Source organism: Electrona antarctica (genome assembly GCF_951216825.1).
Source record: "Electrona antarctica genome assembly, chromosome: 10".
NCBI classification, from domain to species: domain Eukaryota; kingdom Metazoa; phylum Chordata; class Actinopteri; order Myctophiformes; family Myctophidae; genus Electrona; species Electrona antarctica.
This window is the reverse complement of record NC_136791.1, coordinates 25,444,776-25,465,161: the sequence shown is the minus strand read 5'-3', so window position 1 is coordinate 25,465,161 and position 20,386 is coordinate 25,444,776. Positions and strand designations below refer to the sequence as shown.

The following is a 20,386-nucleotide window of genomic DNA, read 5'->3' as shown; positions in this document are numbered from 1 at the left end:
TTAGGCGATAGATGTTTAATAATCCATTCCAGCTCATGAACTGGTTGATGAATCATTACTATATAGATTATGTCTTCTTACATGGCCTTATATTTTGCCGTATTTATTTTATTTTTGGAGGTAATATATTACATCAAGTGCATCCTTCAGTACATCTTAAATTAAGGAAATCCTACAAATAAAAAGTGTTTTTGTTTGTTTTCGAATACAGTAGCAACAACAAGCAACCCACTCATGATTTATTCCTCAAAACGTCCACATGGTGTCACCGTTGGCCATAACATTTGTGAAAGCATAATCAGAAATAAGCCATTCAAGTTGCCAAAGAATAAAACATGAAGCAATACCAATATGTCATTAGAAATAATCAATGCTGTCAAGATTAGGCCTATGTTGTTTAAAAAAAAAAAAATAGCACGCCTATTATTAGGTCACCAGAATGAGGTTATGTATTCTAGCACTAAGCACAGTCCAGTCCATACTGGCATACTCTAGCTCTGGTCCATAGCTCTAATGCCTTTGAGCTAGGCATACTCCATAGGCTTGTGCCAGTATATCAATATCGCGATACTTCCTCCTGCAATATATATTGTATTGTCCTCCCTAATTCCAAAGTTTTGCCTTTTATGTTTTTTTTTAGTTACAGATATCGTGATATATCGTTGATGAAATCTCTTGCAATATATCGAATATAGTGATATTATCGTTATCAAGGGCCTAATGTCGCCAGATATCGTATCGTGAGGTACCCATATCGTCCCACCCTAAGAGTAAACAAAAATAGGCCATACTATCATGGTGTCAAAATCTGCTGATGGCCAACTGCACCGGTCGACAAGGACACAGCTTTCTGGACCGTGGTATTTTATAAATATATAAGCTTTAACTATGGACCAGAAGTCCTTAAGGCTATGGACCAGAGCTAATAAATAACTTAAAGATGTATGATAACGGCAAAGATATTGTACAAGTTACGCCATGATCCATCTTGTGCATCCATCTTGTGTGGGTGGATGGTGAAGTGTGTTATCTTGCCTTTAATGCAAAAATCTTTGCTTAACACGTGATTAATATGTCAACAAAAAGCTTTAACTGTCTATGTTTGAGGCCGCTAGTGATGCTTTCTGTCTAGAATACAAAATAACTGGGCACACTGCACTGCACACGGGACGCACGCGCAGATTAGACACACCAACGGACCGACATGCGGAAACAATGTGCTTTTCTGCACGTTGTTCAACGTACTTTTGGTGATAAATAGTAGTGTACTGTACACAATATAATCAATAGAGTTTGAAAATTAAAAGATATTGTGCAGATGTATGTTCCTTGGTTGTTACAATGGGCCCTATAGGCTGGTTTGTCAAAGTGTGTGCCGTACACAAGTCCAGAGATACCTTAGAATACTTTGTTAATATTTGGAATTGATCAACATTACTTCAGTTTAGTCACTTTCTTAGACTCTCTAGACTTTGCAAAACAGACCAGAGTTAGCACTGTTCTTTTTCAATCTACACAAACTTCCTTCAACAAAAATAGAAGATCTACAAGCTCACAACGTGTCAGAACTATTTTGGTGAATGTTCCCCCCCACTGGCCCCAGAATAGGGATGCTGGGGTTCAAGTGGTTAAACGTATACAACTCAAATTTAGCTCCGTAACATACTGTATCTTAGGGGGGAAGATTTGCATATTTATGTACGTAGCCTGCTGTATAAGACATACGATTCTAAAAACAGTGCAATTTAGGGGTGCCTTGGATAAAAAAAAGTTATTTAAAGGGGTGCCCTGAGTCAAAAAGGTTTAAGAACCACTGGCCTATAATAATAATTTAACATAGTATTGTGTATAAATATAATCATATTTATGTGTCATACAAATTCTTTTATAGCACACATTTTGCTTATGTTTATATACTGCTTGAGACGCATTTCATTCAAATCCAAAATGATGCCAACTCAAACACGATGATGAAGAAGTTACATATAGTTTGACTAAATTATTTTTAATCCTTTTTTGGGCAGGAGAGAAAAGTGAGGCGTCGCGGAGAAAGGGACAGGCAGTGAATAGAGAGGACGGGAGAAAAGGAGACAGTAGTAACAGGAGAGACGAGGAAAAGAGAGAGAAACCTGACAGGCAGCATGATACTGGAGGAGACAACTGGACAGGGGACAGCACAGGAGGGGAGAGGAGACAACTGGACAGGGGACAGCACAGGAGGGGAGAGACAACTGGACAGGGGACAGCACAGGAGGGGAGAGGCAAGGAGACAACTGGACAGGGGACAGCACAGGAGGGGAGAGGCAAGGAGACAACTGGACAGGGGACAGCACAGGAGGGGAGAGGCAAGGAGAGAGCTGAAGTCAGTCAAATAGCCTACTACATTTCCACAAATTTGATCCAGCCAAGTTTTAAAAGAAAGAAAGAAATATGCCAAGACAAACAACGCTGGCATCAACAGCAAAATAAGCATTGGATCACACGCATGCAGTACTACCAGTGTTCATGTGAGAGCGCGGTCGTTCTCTGCATTGAGGTGGCCGAAGACCTGGTTAGACAGAGCATGGACAATGATAGGCTTATGCAATGAATGGTGCACCTGCATAGAAACATGCAGAGCACTGACTCACTGGATCCTAAAATAGTTCTCAGGCACCGTCTGTGAGACATCTGGAGAGAGACAGAAGGATTGTATTGGTGCGCGTGTGTGTGTGTGTGTGGATCATCTTAGAAACATGTCATGTTTGTTGGAATGCTAGGATGGTGTTTTGGTGTATTGTTAACAATCAACATTTCAGTGATGAGCATGGATGAATCCTGACAAACCACTGCTCTTTCCTCAGATGATCTGAATATCCTATAAGGACTTTTATCACTGTTTACTTTAGTAAACAAACAGGCTACAGTGAGATCATGTTCACATGCACTCACATCCCAATTAGGACTAGGCAGGTATAGGCTGGTCATTTAAAACTAGCAAAGGAGGTTATGTGTTCAAATCCTATAGCCTGTCTTCAGGTCAAAGTCAACATGTGTTACACAGGATGACAAACAGAGGTGTACAGTACAGGGCTGAAGATGCTCAGGTTGTGTGTTCATGCTTAACGTAAAAGTAGGCCCACATTATTTGTTTACAGCCTGCATGCACAGGAGAGAACAACTGTCAGAGATGCAGTGAGTTTAAACCACTTTAAACTCTATACTATAGTTGACCGGGCCCCCCCAGGCCCAGGGCTTTATGTTAGAGCCATATGGCAAGCCGTTTTAACTTTTAATCGAACCACACTCCTATCTGTAATATATGTTTTAGATATACAAAACCACCTTTCTCCTAGTCAAAACTGCATTCTCACTAGTAATAATTGTAATTAAATATATCCATAGTAACATTCTTACTAGTAGACATTGTATTTCAAGATATCTAGAATTCAGTTCTTCCTAGTAACAATTAACGTTTTGGATATCTACAATGACATTTCTCCCATCAACAACTGTCATTTCAGATATCCATAACCTCATTCTTCCTAGGAGGAATGACGTCACGTTTCCCATTCATGTGTATGGGGATTTTAGTTTCAGATATCTGTAACTGCATTCTGGATATCGCCAATTGAATTCTTACTAGGAGAAACTACTATTTCAGATATCTACAATGCAATTCTTACTAGGACAATCTGCCATTTCAGATATCCAAAATTACATTTGTACTAGTCATAATATGAATTGTGGATATCCATAATTAGATTTCTACTAGTCACAATGTATTTTTGGATATACAAAATGTAGTTATGGATGTCTGGAATTTTTTTTTAATTTTGGATATCTGAAATGGCAGTTTCTCCTAGTAAGAATTGCATTGTAGATATATTAAATGGTAGTTTCTCCTAGTAAGAATTGTATTGTAGATATCTGAAATGGTAGTTTATCCTAGTAAGAATTCATTGTAGATATCCATAATGTGGATTTTAGATATCCAGAATGCAATTATAGATATATGAAACTAATAACACATGCAAGCCGTTTTAACATGTATTGGCTAGACTGGATATGTATTCCAGATATCTGTAATTCAGTTCTTCCTAGTCAAAACTAACATTTCAGATATCCACAATGACATTCCTCCTATCCAAAACTGTAATTTCAGATATCCACAATGACATTCTTCCTATCCAGAATTGCCATTTCAGATATCCATAACCTCATTCTTCCTAGGAGAAATTACATCACTTTTTCCATTCATATGTATTGGGCTTTTAGTTTCAGATATCCATAATTGCATTCTGGATATCTAACATCCACATTATGGATATCTACAATTTAATTCTTACTAGGAGAAACTACCATTTCAGATATCTACAATACAATTCTTACTAGGAGACACTACCATTTAATATATCTACAATGCAATTCTTACTAGGAGAAACTACCATTTCAGATATCCAAAATTAAAAGAAAACATTCCAGACATCCATAATTACATTTTGTATATCCAAAAATGCATTGTGACTAGTAGAAATCTAATCATGGATATCCACAATTCATATTATGACTAGTACAAATGTAATTTTGGGTATCTGAAATGGCAGATTGTCCTAGTAAGAATTGCATTGTAGATATCTGAAATAGTAGTTTCTCCTAGTAAGAATTCAATTGGATATATCCATAATGTTGATTGTAGATATCCAGAATGCAGTTACAGATATCTGAAACTAAAAGCCCCATACACATGAATGGGAAACGTGACGTCATTCCTCCTAGGAAGAATGAGGTTATGGATATCTGAAATGACAGTTGTTGATAGGAGGAATGTCATTGTAGATATCCAAAATGTTAATTGTTACTAGGAAGAACTGAATTCTAGATATCTTGAAATACAATTTCTACTAGTAAGAATGTTACTATGGATATATTTAATTACAATTATTACTAGTGAGAATGCAGTTTTGACTAGGAGAAATGTGGTTTTGGATATCTAAAACATATATTACAGATAGGAGCGTGGTTCGATTAAAAGTTAAAACGGCTTGCCATAAAGTGATGTAATTTCTCCTAGGAAGAATGGCGTTATGGATATCTGAAATGGCAATTCTGGATAGGAAGAATGTCATTGTAGATATCTTAAATTACAGTTTTGGATAGGAGGAATGTCATTGTGGATATCTGAAATGTTAGTTTTGACTAGGAAGAACTGAATTACAGATATCTGGAATACACATCCAGTCTAGCTATTAAATGTTAAAACGGCTTGCCATAGAGCCATGCCTTTTGTCCCCTCTACACTAAATATCTTCTCTGAAAATCAGGGCTGAGGCCTGGGCCATGGCTCAATGGTCCAGGCACCTTGGCTGGTAATCCAGTCTGGCAGTGTGCCGCGGGTTCGACTCCCGATCCCGACGGCCTTTACTGCATGTCTTCCCCCCATCTCTCCCCCCATTTCCTGTCAGCCTACTGTCTGTCCCTCCATAAAAAATATAAAATGAAGGTGAAAGCCACAAAAAAACATTAAAAAAAAAGAAAATCTGGGCTGGAATGAGACAAAAATTATGCCCTGACATTTTCACAGAATTTGGCCCAGACTAGCCCACAACAACCAGCACGCACATACAAATACTAGGACAACATAAGCCCGTAATACTACCACTTTTACAGAACATAAATTATACACAACAGACAGACAACTACACTGAAACAGATATCTAATTTTAACATTTTGCCTAGACGGCCCACCACAAGTCACCCGGGCTGGTCCACGTACCGGACAGGTACGTTAAGTGGCCAGTCCAGGCTTGAAAATAGCCAACCTACAAGCTCACGACCTTGTAGCAATGTAGCTGGACCATATTTGCTGAATGGGGATGGTAGGGGGTTAAACACACAGTTGAAAGAGCAACTTTGCAGATTCAGGTACCATGGCAACCACAAACGTTCATTCTCTCACGCACCACTCCGCTGGTTAGGTTCCTCACAGGGAAACTCAATGGTGTTCATGTGCAGATGTTGGGAAGGACCAGATGTGTGTAAAACAACATTATGTGTGCCTTACAATATACTGCACCCAGTGGTGGAAAGTAACTTAGTACATGTTGAGTACTGTAGTTTTGAGTGTTTTGAGTAATATATTTTCAATATACTTTTACTTCTCACTACATTTTTGTACTTTTTACTCAACTACATTTGCACACTTTATTTACTAGTAAGTTACTTTGCATAATTCGGTGCTGTTGGGAGGAAACCTCATAACTAAAAATGTTTTGGCATACATCAGTGCTATTGAACACCCTTTAAATCTGTGTGTTGTTTTGAAAATATTGAACCAATGGAAAGTAGTAAAAGGTGCTTTGGACCCTCAAAATGTCTGCTAAAGCAACTAACTCCACCACCTCTCCCCCTCTCATGGAAGTAATTGACAATATATAAAGTTACAACACCAACTTTGATGAGGCAGTATTGCTTTGTTTTAAAAATATAAGGTTTTCTTTACTGAAAAAAATATATTTTTCATTTCCTGAAAAATGAACATTTTGGAGTTGAGGTTTCCTCCCGACAGCAGAGATATACATATTAGCCTATTACTACAGTATTTTACAAAACATATACTAAGGTATTCAAAAATAGCCGATCTACAAGCTCACAGCACGTCACGAATCACGATGCCACGTGTTGTGAGCTTGTAGGTCTGCCATTTTCAAAACATTTCGAAAAAAAGTATATATTATATAGTAAAGTATATTTTTATGTCAATATTGTTTTGTGGCTTTCGCCTTTATTTTATATTTTTTATGGAGGGACAGACAGTAGGCTGACATGAAATGGGGAGAGATGGGGGGGAAAGACATGCAGTAAAGGCCAAGGTGCCTGGACCACTGATCCATGGCCCAGGCCACTCAAGTCAAAATTTAATACAGGACTTTTGTACTGGTACTTTTATACTGTGATTGTACTGGTACTTGGGATATTACGACTTGGGGGGAAAAAAACTGCTTGCCACACATTCCTGCTGAACCAGTGCTGTGACCTCGCTTCCCGGCAGAGGTGGGTGATCCCGGCTTGATTTTCCTGCGGTCTTCACCCTGTCACCATAACCCCCCCACACACACACACACACACACACACACACACACCACCACCAAAAACAAACAGGACTTATCAACCTCCCAGGTGCGGAGACACGTCTGGGCTGCCTCACCAATTTTGGTTACAATTTACAATCGAGGCATTTAGCAGACACTCTAATCCAGAGCCACTTACAATAAGCAAGGTAATCACATATACATCGAACCACAGTAAACTCAGTAAACTATAGGATCACTAAACAATGAACCCAGCATCTGTCTAAATAACATGCCCTCTAATTTGCATTTGGACATTCGCACATCCACTTCATTCGGATGCAGGTGCGTTACCGAAAACTGAAACAAACATGAAGAAAAAATATTTTCACCTCAAAAAAATCCTGCTCTTGCCGAGCAGCCTCTGCTTTTATTTAAATTGACAAGACGTTTCAGTTCCGCCAGACCTTCGTCAAGACTAGCGACATTGTGGTCAAGCCTAAGGCCTCACTCAGACCTTTACTGCATTGCTGTATGCTTGTTGGATGAATGTTGTGTAGTGTCATGGCCGCCCCAATGCATTTCCAATGGGAGTCACATGGTTTGACACAACATTTGTGTTGTATGAGGGGGAGGGGCGCAGTCGAAACACAGCCGAAAGCCATAAAACAGCTTGTAGTCCAAAATGTGGACTACAAACCATGTGACTTCCATTGGAAATGCATTGGGGCGGCCATGACACTACACAACATTCATCCAACAAGCATACAGCAATGCAGTAAAGGTCTGAGTGAGGCCTAAGGGCGCGTTCGGAAATAGCGCACTGAGCGCACTGTGCAATGAAAACTAATAGGCGAGTGCGCTCTGGTGTGGTATTTGAAATACCGCACCAGAGCGCACTCGCCTATTAGTTACCGTATTTCCGAAGTAACAAACACATGAGAAGTAGACTGGCTTTGGCCAGACTGATAGCGTGGATTCACTCACGCCTCCTCCCCGGTATCGGCCAAATCGGTCAAGAGCTACGGGCCGAGGTTGAGACCGATTGTCAAACCTTTTAATTTCAAGGACCCCCATAACTGTGTGTATACCCTTCAAGAGTTACAGACCTGGCTGGCTGTAAGGGTTAATTTAGAACCCCCCCCCCCCCACCCTCAAGGAACCCATTTCTTTCCATGTAACATACGACAGCAAAGACACATTTGTTGATGTACACAGATTTATTTGGAGTATATCACTACCAGAAAATATGGACAAATGTCGGCCAGAGTCTTGTTACCGTGGCCGTTGAAGCCGTAAAGGAATTTAGAGAGGAGGGGGGGAGGAAAAAAACGGCACCGTCACAGTTGATGAACAGTTAGGGAACAACTATGCATTTGACACCATGGGCTCATCATCAAAGGATACATCTGAGGATATTCCAGTTTTTAAAAAAAAGTGTTATTTACAGCGACAAAATTATACATCTATACACAGACAGACTACCATTACAATAGGTCTGAAGATAGCACCCAAGTTCAACTCCCTCCTCTCCACTCACACACACACACAGGCTCTGGACATGTTCCATGAGTCCGACGGTATAAACAGAGGTCGAATAGAGAGGTTCTGCCACTTGGTTGTTGTTTTTTTGGCTCCGCTCATTGAGCTGCATTAGAAGCCACAGAGTTTCGGCAGGGGACTCCAGCCGCCCTCCACCCCCCGCTATACGTTCATGACAGGGGTGAGCTGTAGCAGAGAGCTCTGTGGTCGGATGGCGGTGCCCTTGGAATGCAGTTTCTCCAGGTTCTGTAGGAAGCCCCGTCTCTTCAGCCCCTCCAGGATCACAGTGTTGTTGGAGGCCAGGCTGACGCGGGTTCTACGGACACGAGAAAAAAAGGTTGAACTTGATCAGCGCTGGAAAAGGTTACTCAAAAACAGTAATATATTACCTTAGTCGTTACTTTAAATAAGGAGTATAAATGTATATAAATATTACTCCCTGCCAAAAGTAAGAAGTTAATTATTACTTTACTTTTTTCCCCCCTCGCCGCCAGTAATTGCATCTTTTTGCCCCAAAAGTCTCACACTGCCCAGTTTGTTCTGGACAGTTTAAGGGCCGCCCTTCCGTATCCGATAATTCACAAGTACAGACAAGTACACATTGTTTCCGTATCCGCTCTGGAGTCTAGGCCCGGATCAGCCTGCAAAGCAACTCGACCCAACCCAGTCTACCATTAATAAACACTCAAGCCCACAGTACCACCAAGGCTCGTGAAAATGGTACTAGTAACGTATTAGTAATACTAAGTAATTAGTTATATTACTAGTTACTGGAAAAGGTCATACTATTACTTTGAGTAATAAGTTACTTTAGTTACATGGACCTCTGTTGCACTTGCAGCCCTTGTTAGATGGTACGTTTGGCTTTGGGATCAGTTTGAACTCTTTTCTGCATTTATGGTTATTTCTTTCTGTTTAGCTCTTTTCTTAATTTTTGTTATTTTCTCTCAGTGTGTGTGTGTGTGTGTGTGTGTGTGTGTGTGTGTGTGTGGGGGGGGGGGGGGGGCATGTTGTTTCTGCTTTATTAAAGATGCATTTAATAACAAAACCAACAAAATGAGAGAATATAAATTATACACGGCAACGCCAAAACCGTTCTCTTCTCTTCCATTATAATATGAGAATAAAAGTGGCTGCAGAGTAATTACGCTAATTATCGTAATCATTCCCTTCTGTCAAAACACTGCATGTTGTAATTGGCCTCGAGGTGTTTGTTCAGCTTTATTGCCATTTACATTAAAAGGGAAAAACTCTGTTCTTCTGGAGTGGGTTCAATCAGCGTCATCTAACCGAGAGGTTAACCCTCGGTCCAATCCCTCTCCAGAGGCCCGCTGTGTGTGTGTGTGTGAGAGAGTGACCCACTCTAGCTGACGAGTCCCTCCCCGTGTTGCCAGATTCTTTGAGAGAGACAAGCCCCAATGGGCTATATGCACACACGCCATTTTGGAAAGAACTTGGGCCACTTTCCTACTTCCTTCACAGGTGTTACCGATGATACTAATGAAGGAATTTCTTCATATAGATAGCATCAAAGGTTTTTCATGGGGCCCCGAAAAACATACAGTAGACGTTTTTGAAAATAGCCAATCTTCAAGTAGATTGTACATGGGGTATTTTCAAGAATTCTTGAAAAATGTGTACAGTATATAAATATTTTTGAAACATTTTAACTACACAAATCGTGTATGGGGGAGCTTTTCAGATGGGGGTTAACGGACAAATACATATTAGTTTGGGGGTCCTTGACAATCTTTTTTGAGAAGCACTAGTAATAACAACATTAGGAAGCAAGCCCGAATAAGCAACTACACAAGCCCAAATATATTTGTGTCAATTCGTTGACATTATAAAACATATAAAAAAAACATGGTAAGATTTTCTTTATATTGGCAGAATCTGCTTTGTTTACATTTATTTATGTCCTAAATGTGTGATGTTTGAGATCTGTTTCGACCATTATAACGACTGGAATGGAATGGAACCACTACTCCTGGTTTCTTTAGCACGGATCAGAGAAGCAACAGATAAAGATGATTCTGCTGACATATCATGTCCAGGAAGGCAGCTATACAGCCCACCTGTACCAAAACGTTCATAGTAAAAGCAATGACAAAGGAATGTCACTGCTGCTCTAAAGTGGTGCTACAGCGAAGCACAGACTCAACTACTTCAGCAAATATGAACAAACAACAGTACAGAGAGAGACTCACCGAGGGGAGTCTATCCCACTGTCTCCTGTGATGCTCTGGCTCTCTCCCATCTCGCCCTCCCCTCTGGCTCCGGTGAGGAGGCCCAGGCCGGCTCTATGGCTCCGAGGGACCCTTCTGTCCCTGTGGCTCTCAAATCCTCCGTCCTTCACCTCCTGCACCGGCGCACGCGTCCTCCAGTGAGCAGACTCTCCGTCTCCCTCGTCGAAAGACTTCTGCAGGGTCTCGGCATCCGATTCCACTTCGCTCGTCGGCGTGTAGTCGAAAATGCTGTTGTCCGCAGCCTCGGCGTCCAGGCTCTGGGTCACCGAGCCGGGGCTGGCGTCTTGTCTCTCCCCCTGGATGGGTGCTCCTCGCCGGGGGCTAGGCTCACGCTGGGGGGTCCCCGGGGATCTGTTGTTGTTCCTCAGATGGTGATGGGTGGCGGGGCTGAGCGAGGACTCCTTCTGGGCGATGACACTGTCTGTGTGAGCCAGGAGCGAGTGAGGAGGAGGACAATCACGATAGATGCCGTGATGGGGTTCTTGATACTGCATATCAGAACCTCGGTCACGGTACGCCATTAACTGCTGCTCGTGATAGCGTTCCACGCGGGCCCGGTAGGCCGCCGCGGAGTCTACGATGTCCTCCTCGTTCAGGAACAAGGAGCTGCAGGCGTCGTCGTCCTCTTCGTCGTCCTCGTCTACTTTCTGGTAGAGCCTGTGGTCGTCCTCCAAGAAGCCGTCGGCGTCGGTCATCGTTGCGACGACGTCGGCCTCAGGCTCCTCCTCCTCCTCTTCCAGGTCTCTGACGCCGATACCGATTCCCGTTCCTTGCTGTTCCTGGCTGGCTGCCGACGTGCTACAGACCTGCTGGTGTGAGGAGAGCAGATCAGGCCTGTGGACGTCGCCCCCCTGAGTTTCTGCGTGTCTGAGAGTGTGCTTCCGCTGCAGAGACAGCTTAGGCCAGGGTGAGGCCGGGTCGTACGGGTAGCTTGTCACGGGGTCGTCGCTACGGCTGTGGACGCTTTCATCGTGCGGCCCCATGTTGGGGAGGTCATCTTCCGAGGTCTGACCTACGTGAAGCCTTTGGTCCGTTGCGGTCCTGTAGTCGGGCTCCGGCAAGGGCCTGTGTTTGCATTCTGTCTCCCAGCTCTTGGCCTCCCTCTGGTGACGGACCTTGTCGTCTATCCTCAGGGTGCTGCTCTGGGGGTACGCAGAGCCGTAGTCCGACAGCCGCTCCCTGCTGAGGTCGGTGCGGTGGAGCCGAGTCAAGTCCACCCTCTCGCGAGGGCAGTCGTATCGGTCCTCCGACGTGCGAGATTTCACCGCACGCTCTGCTTCGGCAACCGTGGCTTTAGCCCGATGCGGGTCCCACGACTTGGAGCGGTGCCCCGCTCGGTCCTTCTTCCCTGCTGCCGCTGACGCCTTGGCGTCCTTCCCTTCCCGTCTCCTCTGTTCTCTGTTGGCAGCAGTGGCAACAGGGCCCTGCGCTGGCTCTTTGACTGGCAGGGTGTGGAAAGGGTTGTCGATGCGTTTCTTGTAGAGACACTTGGCGTCCGTGGCTCCGGTGTCGTCGAGATGCTCCGGTTCATCGACAGGCACTTCTGGTCTGAGGCGAGAAGGGACCAAGTCCTCTTCCTCTGGGTGGTCGTTCCCACACACGGGGCCCTTACTCTTGACCCGCTCCCTCTCCTTGTCCCTTTCTCGCTGCTTCTCCCTGGAGGAGTGGGCCTTCCTCTTGCTGCGAGACGTCTTGTGGGCGGACTTCCTTCCCGCACCGCCTGCCCTGGAGGACTGATGGTGCCTGGGTTTGGAGAGGATCTCAGTGGACATACCCTTGTCTACTCCCCTGTCGCCTCGATCCAGACCCCTCTCCAGCACCCGGTCCACCCGGTCCCCTCTCTCCTCCAGCTTCTTCATGAGGACCGTGTGGCGCGTCAGGTTGTCCACGGTGAGTTCAGGGTTGATGCGCTTGATGATGGCGTGCTCCAGGTCACGGGGAAGGTTATTCAGGTCGTCCTCGTCCCTCACCGGCCACTCCTCCGGGGGGAACTGGCCTGAAAACGAGGCGTACTCTTTCTTTGGCTTTTCCTTCTTCGCTCCATTCCTCCAGAACAGGCTCAGGCCAAACTTCCTCCCCGGCTTGTCCTTGCCGTGGTCCTTGTCCTTGCCGCGGCTGGCGGCGGTGGTCGTGGCCGTGGTCTTGCTCACCTCGCTAGCCTGGCCGTCGGCCGCCGTGGACGTGGACTGATGCTGCACGGCGGGCTTGTGGTCCGAGGGCCGGCTGGGCCACTTCAGGCTCTTGCCCGTGCACTCGCTCAGGGACGCCGAGACGGAGTGCTGGTCCGGGACGGAGGACGGCGGGACGGCCGCCACGGCGACGTTAGCGGAGGACGTCTGCTGCGGTGGCGAGAAGCAGCTGCAGGACTTGCAGTGGGCCACCGGGGGCGTCTGGGCGTGGCTCTCCACGCAGGCCTCGTTGCTCAGCAGGTAGGTGATGGGGGGAGGCGAGGGGGGCTCGTCCCCCGACGGCGACGTCCACCAGCTCTTGTCCCGGACCACGCTGTTGGTGATGAAGTAGGTCTGCGGCGTGACGATGAAGTAGCCCTCCCCCGTGTGGTAGATCTTCCTCTCCTTGATCAGAGCGCCCAGAGCGTTGTAGAGGATGTCCTGGGTGGGAATGGTCATCCCTGAGACGGAGTACAAGAGACGAGAAGAAAACGGTTACGAGGACAGCATATTTCAACCTCTTCATGTAATATGCCTTACTTCGTCATACTGCGTGTCACACAAAAGTAGCAAAAAATGGCCGATCTAGTACAGCCGATCTAGCACACCCTGCCACGCTGTGAGCTTGTAGATCGGCTATTTTGGCAATTAAAGTGAATTGATTGATTGATTGATTCATTGTATTCACAGTTTGTAGAATGGGTACTGTTCAATGAAAGTTACAAGTGCTACGAGGATAAAACCAGAAAAAGTACTAAGAGTTGTTTACATCAGGGTCCTCCATTTTCAACTTAACTAAACTAACAATTTAATGTATTAGTTTATTAGCACATTGGAAACAATACATATCAAAAGAGTCATTGTGCATGAAAAGGAAGAAGAAGCCAATTGTAATCCTTTGCTTAATAGAAGAGCTAATTTAATAAACTTTAAAAGTTCAATAAGAACAATACAAAGTGGTTCAGTCTGTCTGTGGGGTTTTATAAATATTGAACCAATGAAAAGTATTAACAATCTAATCTAATCTACAAGGGCTTGTTGTAACTAAATAGCATTAACTGTATTGTATTGTAAGGCATCTGTGTCACTTTAGATTTTAGCGTTGGCTATTCAAAAATAGCAGATATACCAGCTCACAGCGTGTGCGTGTCACGTCTTGCGGCGCTGCGAGCTTGCACATCTGCTATTTTTGAAAAAATGTCAAAAGAAATACTGGTTAAGTTTAGAAGGCATTTGTAGAAATGGCCTCAGGTCTTAAATGCGTTAATCAAAGCCTCTAAGCACTTAGTAAGCGGCTACCTATATGACATTGTATGACTCGTTTTCCCCCTAATATGCGGAGATAGGAGGTTTCCACCTGACAGTGACGAGGGACGATACAGTTCTACATGGATGTATACATCTCTGCTGTCGGGAGGAAACCTCATAACTCCAAAATGTTCATTTTTCAGGAAATTAAAAATATACATTTTTACAGGAAATTAAGAAAACCTTATATTTTTAAAACAAAGCAATACAGCCTCATCAAAGTTGGTGTTGTAACTTTATATATTGTCAATTACTTCCCTGAGAGGGGGAGAGGTGGTGGAGTTAGTTGCTTTAGCAGACATTTTGAGGGTCCAATGGAGTTAAGAGGTTTTGTCCAAAGCACTTTTTACTACTTTCCATTGGTTCAATATTTTCGAAACAGACAAAAAAATCAAAAACCTCAAAAATGGAGTTATGAGGTTTCCTCCCGACAGCAACAATAATAGGTTACCTGGTTGGGCTTTGCTCATGTGGTTGATGTATATATCATGTCAGTGTTACCTGGATGGGCTTTGCTCATGTGGTTGATGAGTGCTTCCTGGGTGACGGTGACGTGGGAGGAGTTCATGTCGGAGATGACGGAGCACAGCACCTCGGCCAGGGGGATGAACTGGGATTGGGGGACCGGGCACATCTGCACTGGGGACAGGTCACCTGAAACAGATAAGACACGATTGATTGATTAGAGATGGAGTGCTGTGATGTGTCTGTTTTGTATGTGTCTATGGAGTTAACATTACTCTAATAGACCCCCAGGTGTGGTTATAATCATAGATATTTAAAAAAAATAGATGCCTCATTGGCCGCTCAGTTCGTTGGAGCGATGTGTGTTGAAGGAGGGGCGGAAGAATTTACACTGGGAGAGGAAGTACGCCCGGAAGTGTGGAAGGCACGTTACGTCACGCTGCCACTCAAGTGATTACTGGCCAATCACAGTCAGCGCATCTTTTCCGGGACTTACAGACCCGAACATGCGCTCTGTGACGCACGCTCATGCTTCCGCTGGGCTTCGCAAGGAATACGTTTTGCCCTCCCGTCTCCCTTGAGCACATACGCTCCAGAGCCGGAAAGGGCGTCTACGTTTATGTGTCTATGACTATGGTTATAATATTCCAATATGGTCTTCCTGTGTATTTTTGGTTTCTTCCTGAAAGCTGAAAGCCTTTGAGTCAAAAGGCCCAATCGAAACACCACCACTTTTTGTGACATCATAACATCATCCCCTCCCCTAACCCCTCCCCCATTATCATACAACACACTACAGCTGTGGGCAAGGCTTAAGTTCAGGTGGGTGAAAACAGAAAAAATCTTCCTCCTAGTATAATCATATACTACTAGGTCATCATCAATGATGATCATGTTTTTGGGGAGAATTACGGCACTCCATCTTTAACCTTTATTTATTCTCGAAAAGAGCACTGAGGTTTGCCCTCGTTTGAGATGCTGATGAGTCACGAGATTACGCACGCACACACGCACGCCACACACACCAACAATTAAGACACATACACAGAAACAACTGAATAAAACCCAAACAGAAAACTAGTAGGTTAAAAACAGTTACATAGTGAGGTAGGGAGAGTTGAGAGCAGGTTATTACATTGTTATATGTCACCACATTAATCTTTAGCGGATTATTCCATGGAACTAGAGCATCAAAACCGGCGGTAGATCTTCCCAGTTCAGGATGAACATGTGGAGCCTTTAGCCAGTGGTTTGAGCAGGTCTGATAAGTGCCGTAGTTCAAACGTAACAGCAATGTAATGTGTGGTGGTCATTTCCCATCAATGGCCTTAAAGGAGCATTCAGTGAATTGGGAGATTTGGAAAAAACCCCGGTCCGCCCCGGTAACAAGATGTGCACATGGCATGCACGCTCTACAGTGGGGGGCACACGCGACAGGCCAACAGCACGCACACCAAGGCCCGCCCCCGCTCGATCATGATTGGCGGAAGGCCCCTCTCTATCCTGATTGGATGAAGGCTTGGCCACCTAGCCAAAAATGAAACCTACGGTTTTTTTTTACCCCCAGGGGTTAACTGGGGACAGGGAGGAACTCCTTATATGGTCAGCACACTCTATGTTAGGGAAGATTATCACAACAAAACAAAAAAAGAAGTGATATTTGAATTAAGTGAAATCACTATTCAGTGATTTCACTTAAAGGGATAGTTCAGATTTTTTGAACTTAAAGGGTAAGACCACTTTTTTAGAGGTTTGGGTTGTTTTCTTACCTTATTATGGTCAAACTAGTCCAGTCCAGGAGTTATTTCGCTCCATAGTGCAGTTTTACAGAAAATAGCGTTATAAAAATACCAGCCCATTGACTTACATTGTACACTGAAACAGCTCTCAAAATCACTCTTTTAGTTCGTAAACAAACACAAACAAAGTTGTTTCAGACAATATAGAGCAACACCAAAACTCATGTGGTTTTATTTTTTCATAAAAATGTTAACTTCCTGTTGATTTGTCCATTTTTATTCAGAAGAAAACCCGGACTGGATCCATGGATCCGGATCCAGATCTTCATATAGTAAAATCAACAGGAAGTTACCATTTTTATGAAGAAATAAAACCACATGAGTTTTGGTGTTGCTCTATATTGTCTGAAACAACTTTGTTTGTGTTTGTTTACGAACTAAAAGAGTGATTTTGAGAGCTGTTTCAGTGTACAATGTAAGTCAATGGGCTGGTATTTTTATAACGCTATTTTCTGTAAAACTGCACTATGGAGCGAAATAACTCCTGGACTGGACTAGTTTGACCATAATAAGGTAAGAAAACAACCCAAACCTCTAAAAAAGTGGTCTTACCCTTTAAGTTGTATGAAATACTTGCCATTAATATAGTGGTTGCAACTGTATTAATTGATTGCCCGAGTCCCATGGTAGGAGTTCTGCTCTGGTTTTGGTCAATATTAAGTAGTTCCGGTCATTTTGTGGGGGGCACTGGGGCCACGCAGTAAAAGTAAATTAATCCACAAAACGAACGTAATTTGTATTGTTGACCTATTTCTAAAATATTAGCGCAACTTTCGTTCAACTTTGACCCCTCTATCACATGGAACTATTTTTTGGGCGTAGTGATATGGACACAAAAAACATAGTTCTGTGTGATAGAGGGGTAAAAAAATAACGAAAGTTGCACTAATATTTTAGAAATAGGTCAACAATACAAATTACGTTAGTTTTGTGGATTAATTTACTTTTACTGCGTGGCCCCCAGTGCCCCCCACAAAATGACCGGAACTACTTGATATTTCACCTAAACCAGAGCAGAACTCCCACCATGGGACTCGGGCAATCAATGAATACAGTTGCAACCACTATATTAATGGCAAGTATTTCATACAACTTAAGTTCAAAAAATCTGAACTATCCCTTTAATTCAATTCAGATAAACTAGTGCCCATTTCTCCTTTCTGAGAGGGAAGACCAACCTACTTTGTGATAGAGGATGACTGTTGTAGCTTTCACCAGTAATAAATGTAAGTGCTGAGTGATGAACTATCTCTATACGGGTAAAAGAGTGGTAGGAGCAGCATTTCTACAAATGACATCACCAAATCACCTAAGAGAGACAGGTGTGCCTGCTGTAATAATGCACGCCAACACACCGGGGCTATATAGGCCACTATTCTTATCTGGCCAGAGCAAACATTCATAATCACATGCCGTTTATATATTCCACTTCTACCTATACCTTCTAAAGCCATGATCGGGGTGGTCCGTTTATGCAAGTTCTGTGAACCGTGCCTGACTGCAATTGAAATTCCATTTATACTGTGGCAGACCACAGGATTCCATTACTCTCACAGAAGTGACCACAAGTCTGCCTGCTGGGGTGAGATCAGATATCTTTCTATATTTCATAAGGTTCTACTCAGCCAAGAGGTGCCCTTAGATTCTAAAAGGCACCAACACATGTTATTCCAAAAGTCTTAGAACAACAAAGTGTCAAGGGGGGGGGGGGGGGGGGGGGGGGGGCAACAAAGAAGAGGGAGGTTGATGGAATTCCAATGATATGTTAACAAACTTTAGGAATCCATGAGAGAGAAGCTCCTCCAGGGCTTTGAAATCATAAAACGAGCAAATCTCAAAACACAACACAGACATTTTAGAGGCGTTTCATCTTCTCAGGCCCAAGACAAGTAACTGCACACAAATTATATCTTATACACCAGTCGCTGAAATGGGACACACTACAGTGATCTTGCTCCCTCGGGCAAACCGTTTTATTTTATTTTTTGTTTTGTTATTTTTACAGGCTACCTTTAGTGGGCTGTTTCACATCAAGTGAGAAGAGAGAGAGAGAGAGAGCGAGAGAGAGATAGTAGCAGCGCCATAAAACTGTCCCACACCCCGGGAACGGACTGCAGCATGTCACGACCGACTGTGGACTTTGAAACAATTAGACCTTAATTGTGTGCTGCCTCGCTGCTTGACACAACATTCACAACCCTCCAGGTTGTCTGCTTCAGTCAACCTTAATAATAATCTTTATTGTCCCGAAGGATATTCATCTTCACAGTCTGATCAAAAGTTAACACCCACAACAAAACAACACATACCACAGAAAAACAATATAAAGACAGTACATAAACATGTGGTCCCCACTGTGCACAGAACCGGCGGGGCAGTTTTTTCATGTCGCGATGGCTGAGGGGGCAAAACTGCCCCCTCAAACAGATCTTTTTCCATGCTAAGGTTCTGCATCTTTGTCCAGATGGCTGTTAGATAGTTGAAAAAGAAAATCCAGGGGATGATCAGTGTCATTTGATATTGAAAGTGCTAACCGTGTGATGGCCTTATTCTTCCTATGAGAAGTTCCGAGAAGTCCGATGATCTTGGAAGCAAATCAATACGGGAAATACTGAAAAGTTTGTTTCTGTTGGGCATGGACAGTATGGTGTATGTTTGTAGAAACATGCGGAACAGTACAACAGAACAGGTTGAATAATGCTTTTGTACAATAATAGCAGAACCTTCAACACACATTTGGCCAGATGCAATAAAGAGACTATGTACTGGGACACATTTCATACTACGTAGTAGGAATATGTCCTACTAGATCTGTTTGATTTGTAATGTAAAAACAAGGGAGCAAGAAATGACCAGTTAATTGTCTTCTCTCAAAGTATTTTGCTTCATGTTCTTGAAAGAAAGGCTTCTTAGGTTGTCTAAAAAGTCAATTATATCTAGATTACAGTATGAATGTACACTATAATATTGTGACTTATTAACTCGGAGAGCGTAGACATGGAATAAAAGTGACCCTTACGCGTCCATTTGGTTACATTTGTATACTATCAAGACTTAACTAATTTTAACGCACTGGTGGGCTAAAGAAGCTTCAGTTGAGTTTACAATTAGTAGAAACCACACAGCACACCATAACACAGTGGTTCCCAAACTTCCCAAACCTTTTAGCATGTGACCCAAAACAGAAATTACATTTTAGGTTTGCCCGGGTGGGACCCAAACTAGTGAAAATAGCAGATCTACAAGCTCACAACGCGTGAGCTCGGAGATCGGCTATTTTCACCATTTCTTAAACATTTGTTTTCTAGTTTGTTTATTTATTTTAAAGTTTATTGAAAATGTTTTTGAAATATAATATTAAAAACAAAATATAGTAATCAATAGATAAAGGGACCCATAAAAAAAAAATGTGTCCGCGACCCACAAATGGGTCCCGACCCACTGTTTGGGAAACGGTTTCCATAAAAGGTGGAAAAAGCTTCTTTCTTCATCAGGTCCTGACCTGATGAAGATCAGGATTGAAGCCAAGTAAAGACATTTTTGTACCTTTTATGGTGTGCGCGGGCTCTACCATTTGTAAACCGAGACGTGAGATCAAAACATTGTCAAATCATCGCAGTGGGGACACTTACAGTATGTCCAAAAGTGTTTGAGTTTTCAGGAAAATGGAAAACAGAACCTGTGTTCCACCGGGAGCACTGTAGTCACTGTTTGGTCACCGGCTCCTGTTAATACGTTTTGTTGAGCAGTGGTGTAAAGTAACTAAGTACATTTACTTAAGTACTGTACTTAAGTACAGTTGAGGA

General features: G+C 43.3%; 1 protein-coding gene across 1 annotated transcript in view; it reads right to left on the bottom strand.

Moving 5' to 3' along the window:
• Positions 1-8,256: 8,256 nt before the first annotated feature.
• stox1 (storkhead box 1) overlaps positions 8,257-20,386 on the bottom strand; it is a 39,258-nt gene continuing 27,128 nt past the window's right edge. Inside the window, exons 2-4 of the mRNA XM_079511561.1 lie at positions 14,818-14,970; positions 10,802-13,469; positions 8,257-8,907 (exon numbers count right to left, since the gene is read on the bottom strand). Of these exons, the coding sequence (XP_079367687.1) occupies positions 8,754-8,907; positions 10,802-13,469; positions 14,818-14,970 (2,975 nt within the window). The 3' untranslated portion in view covers positions 8,257-8,753. The remainder of the gene's footprint in view (positions 8,908-10,801; positions 13,470-14,817; positions 14,971-20,386) is intronic.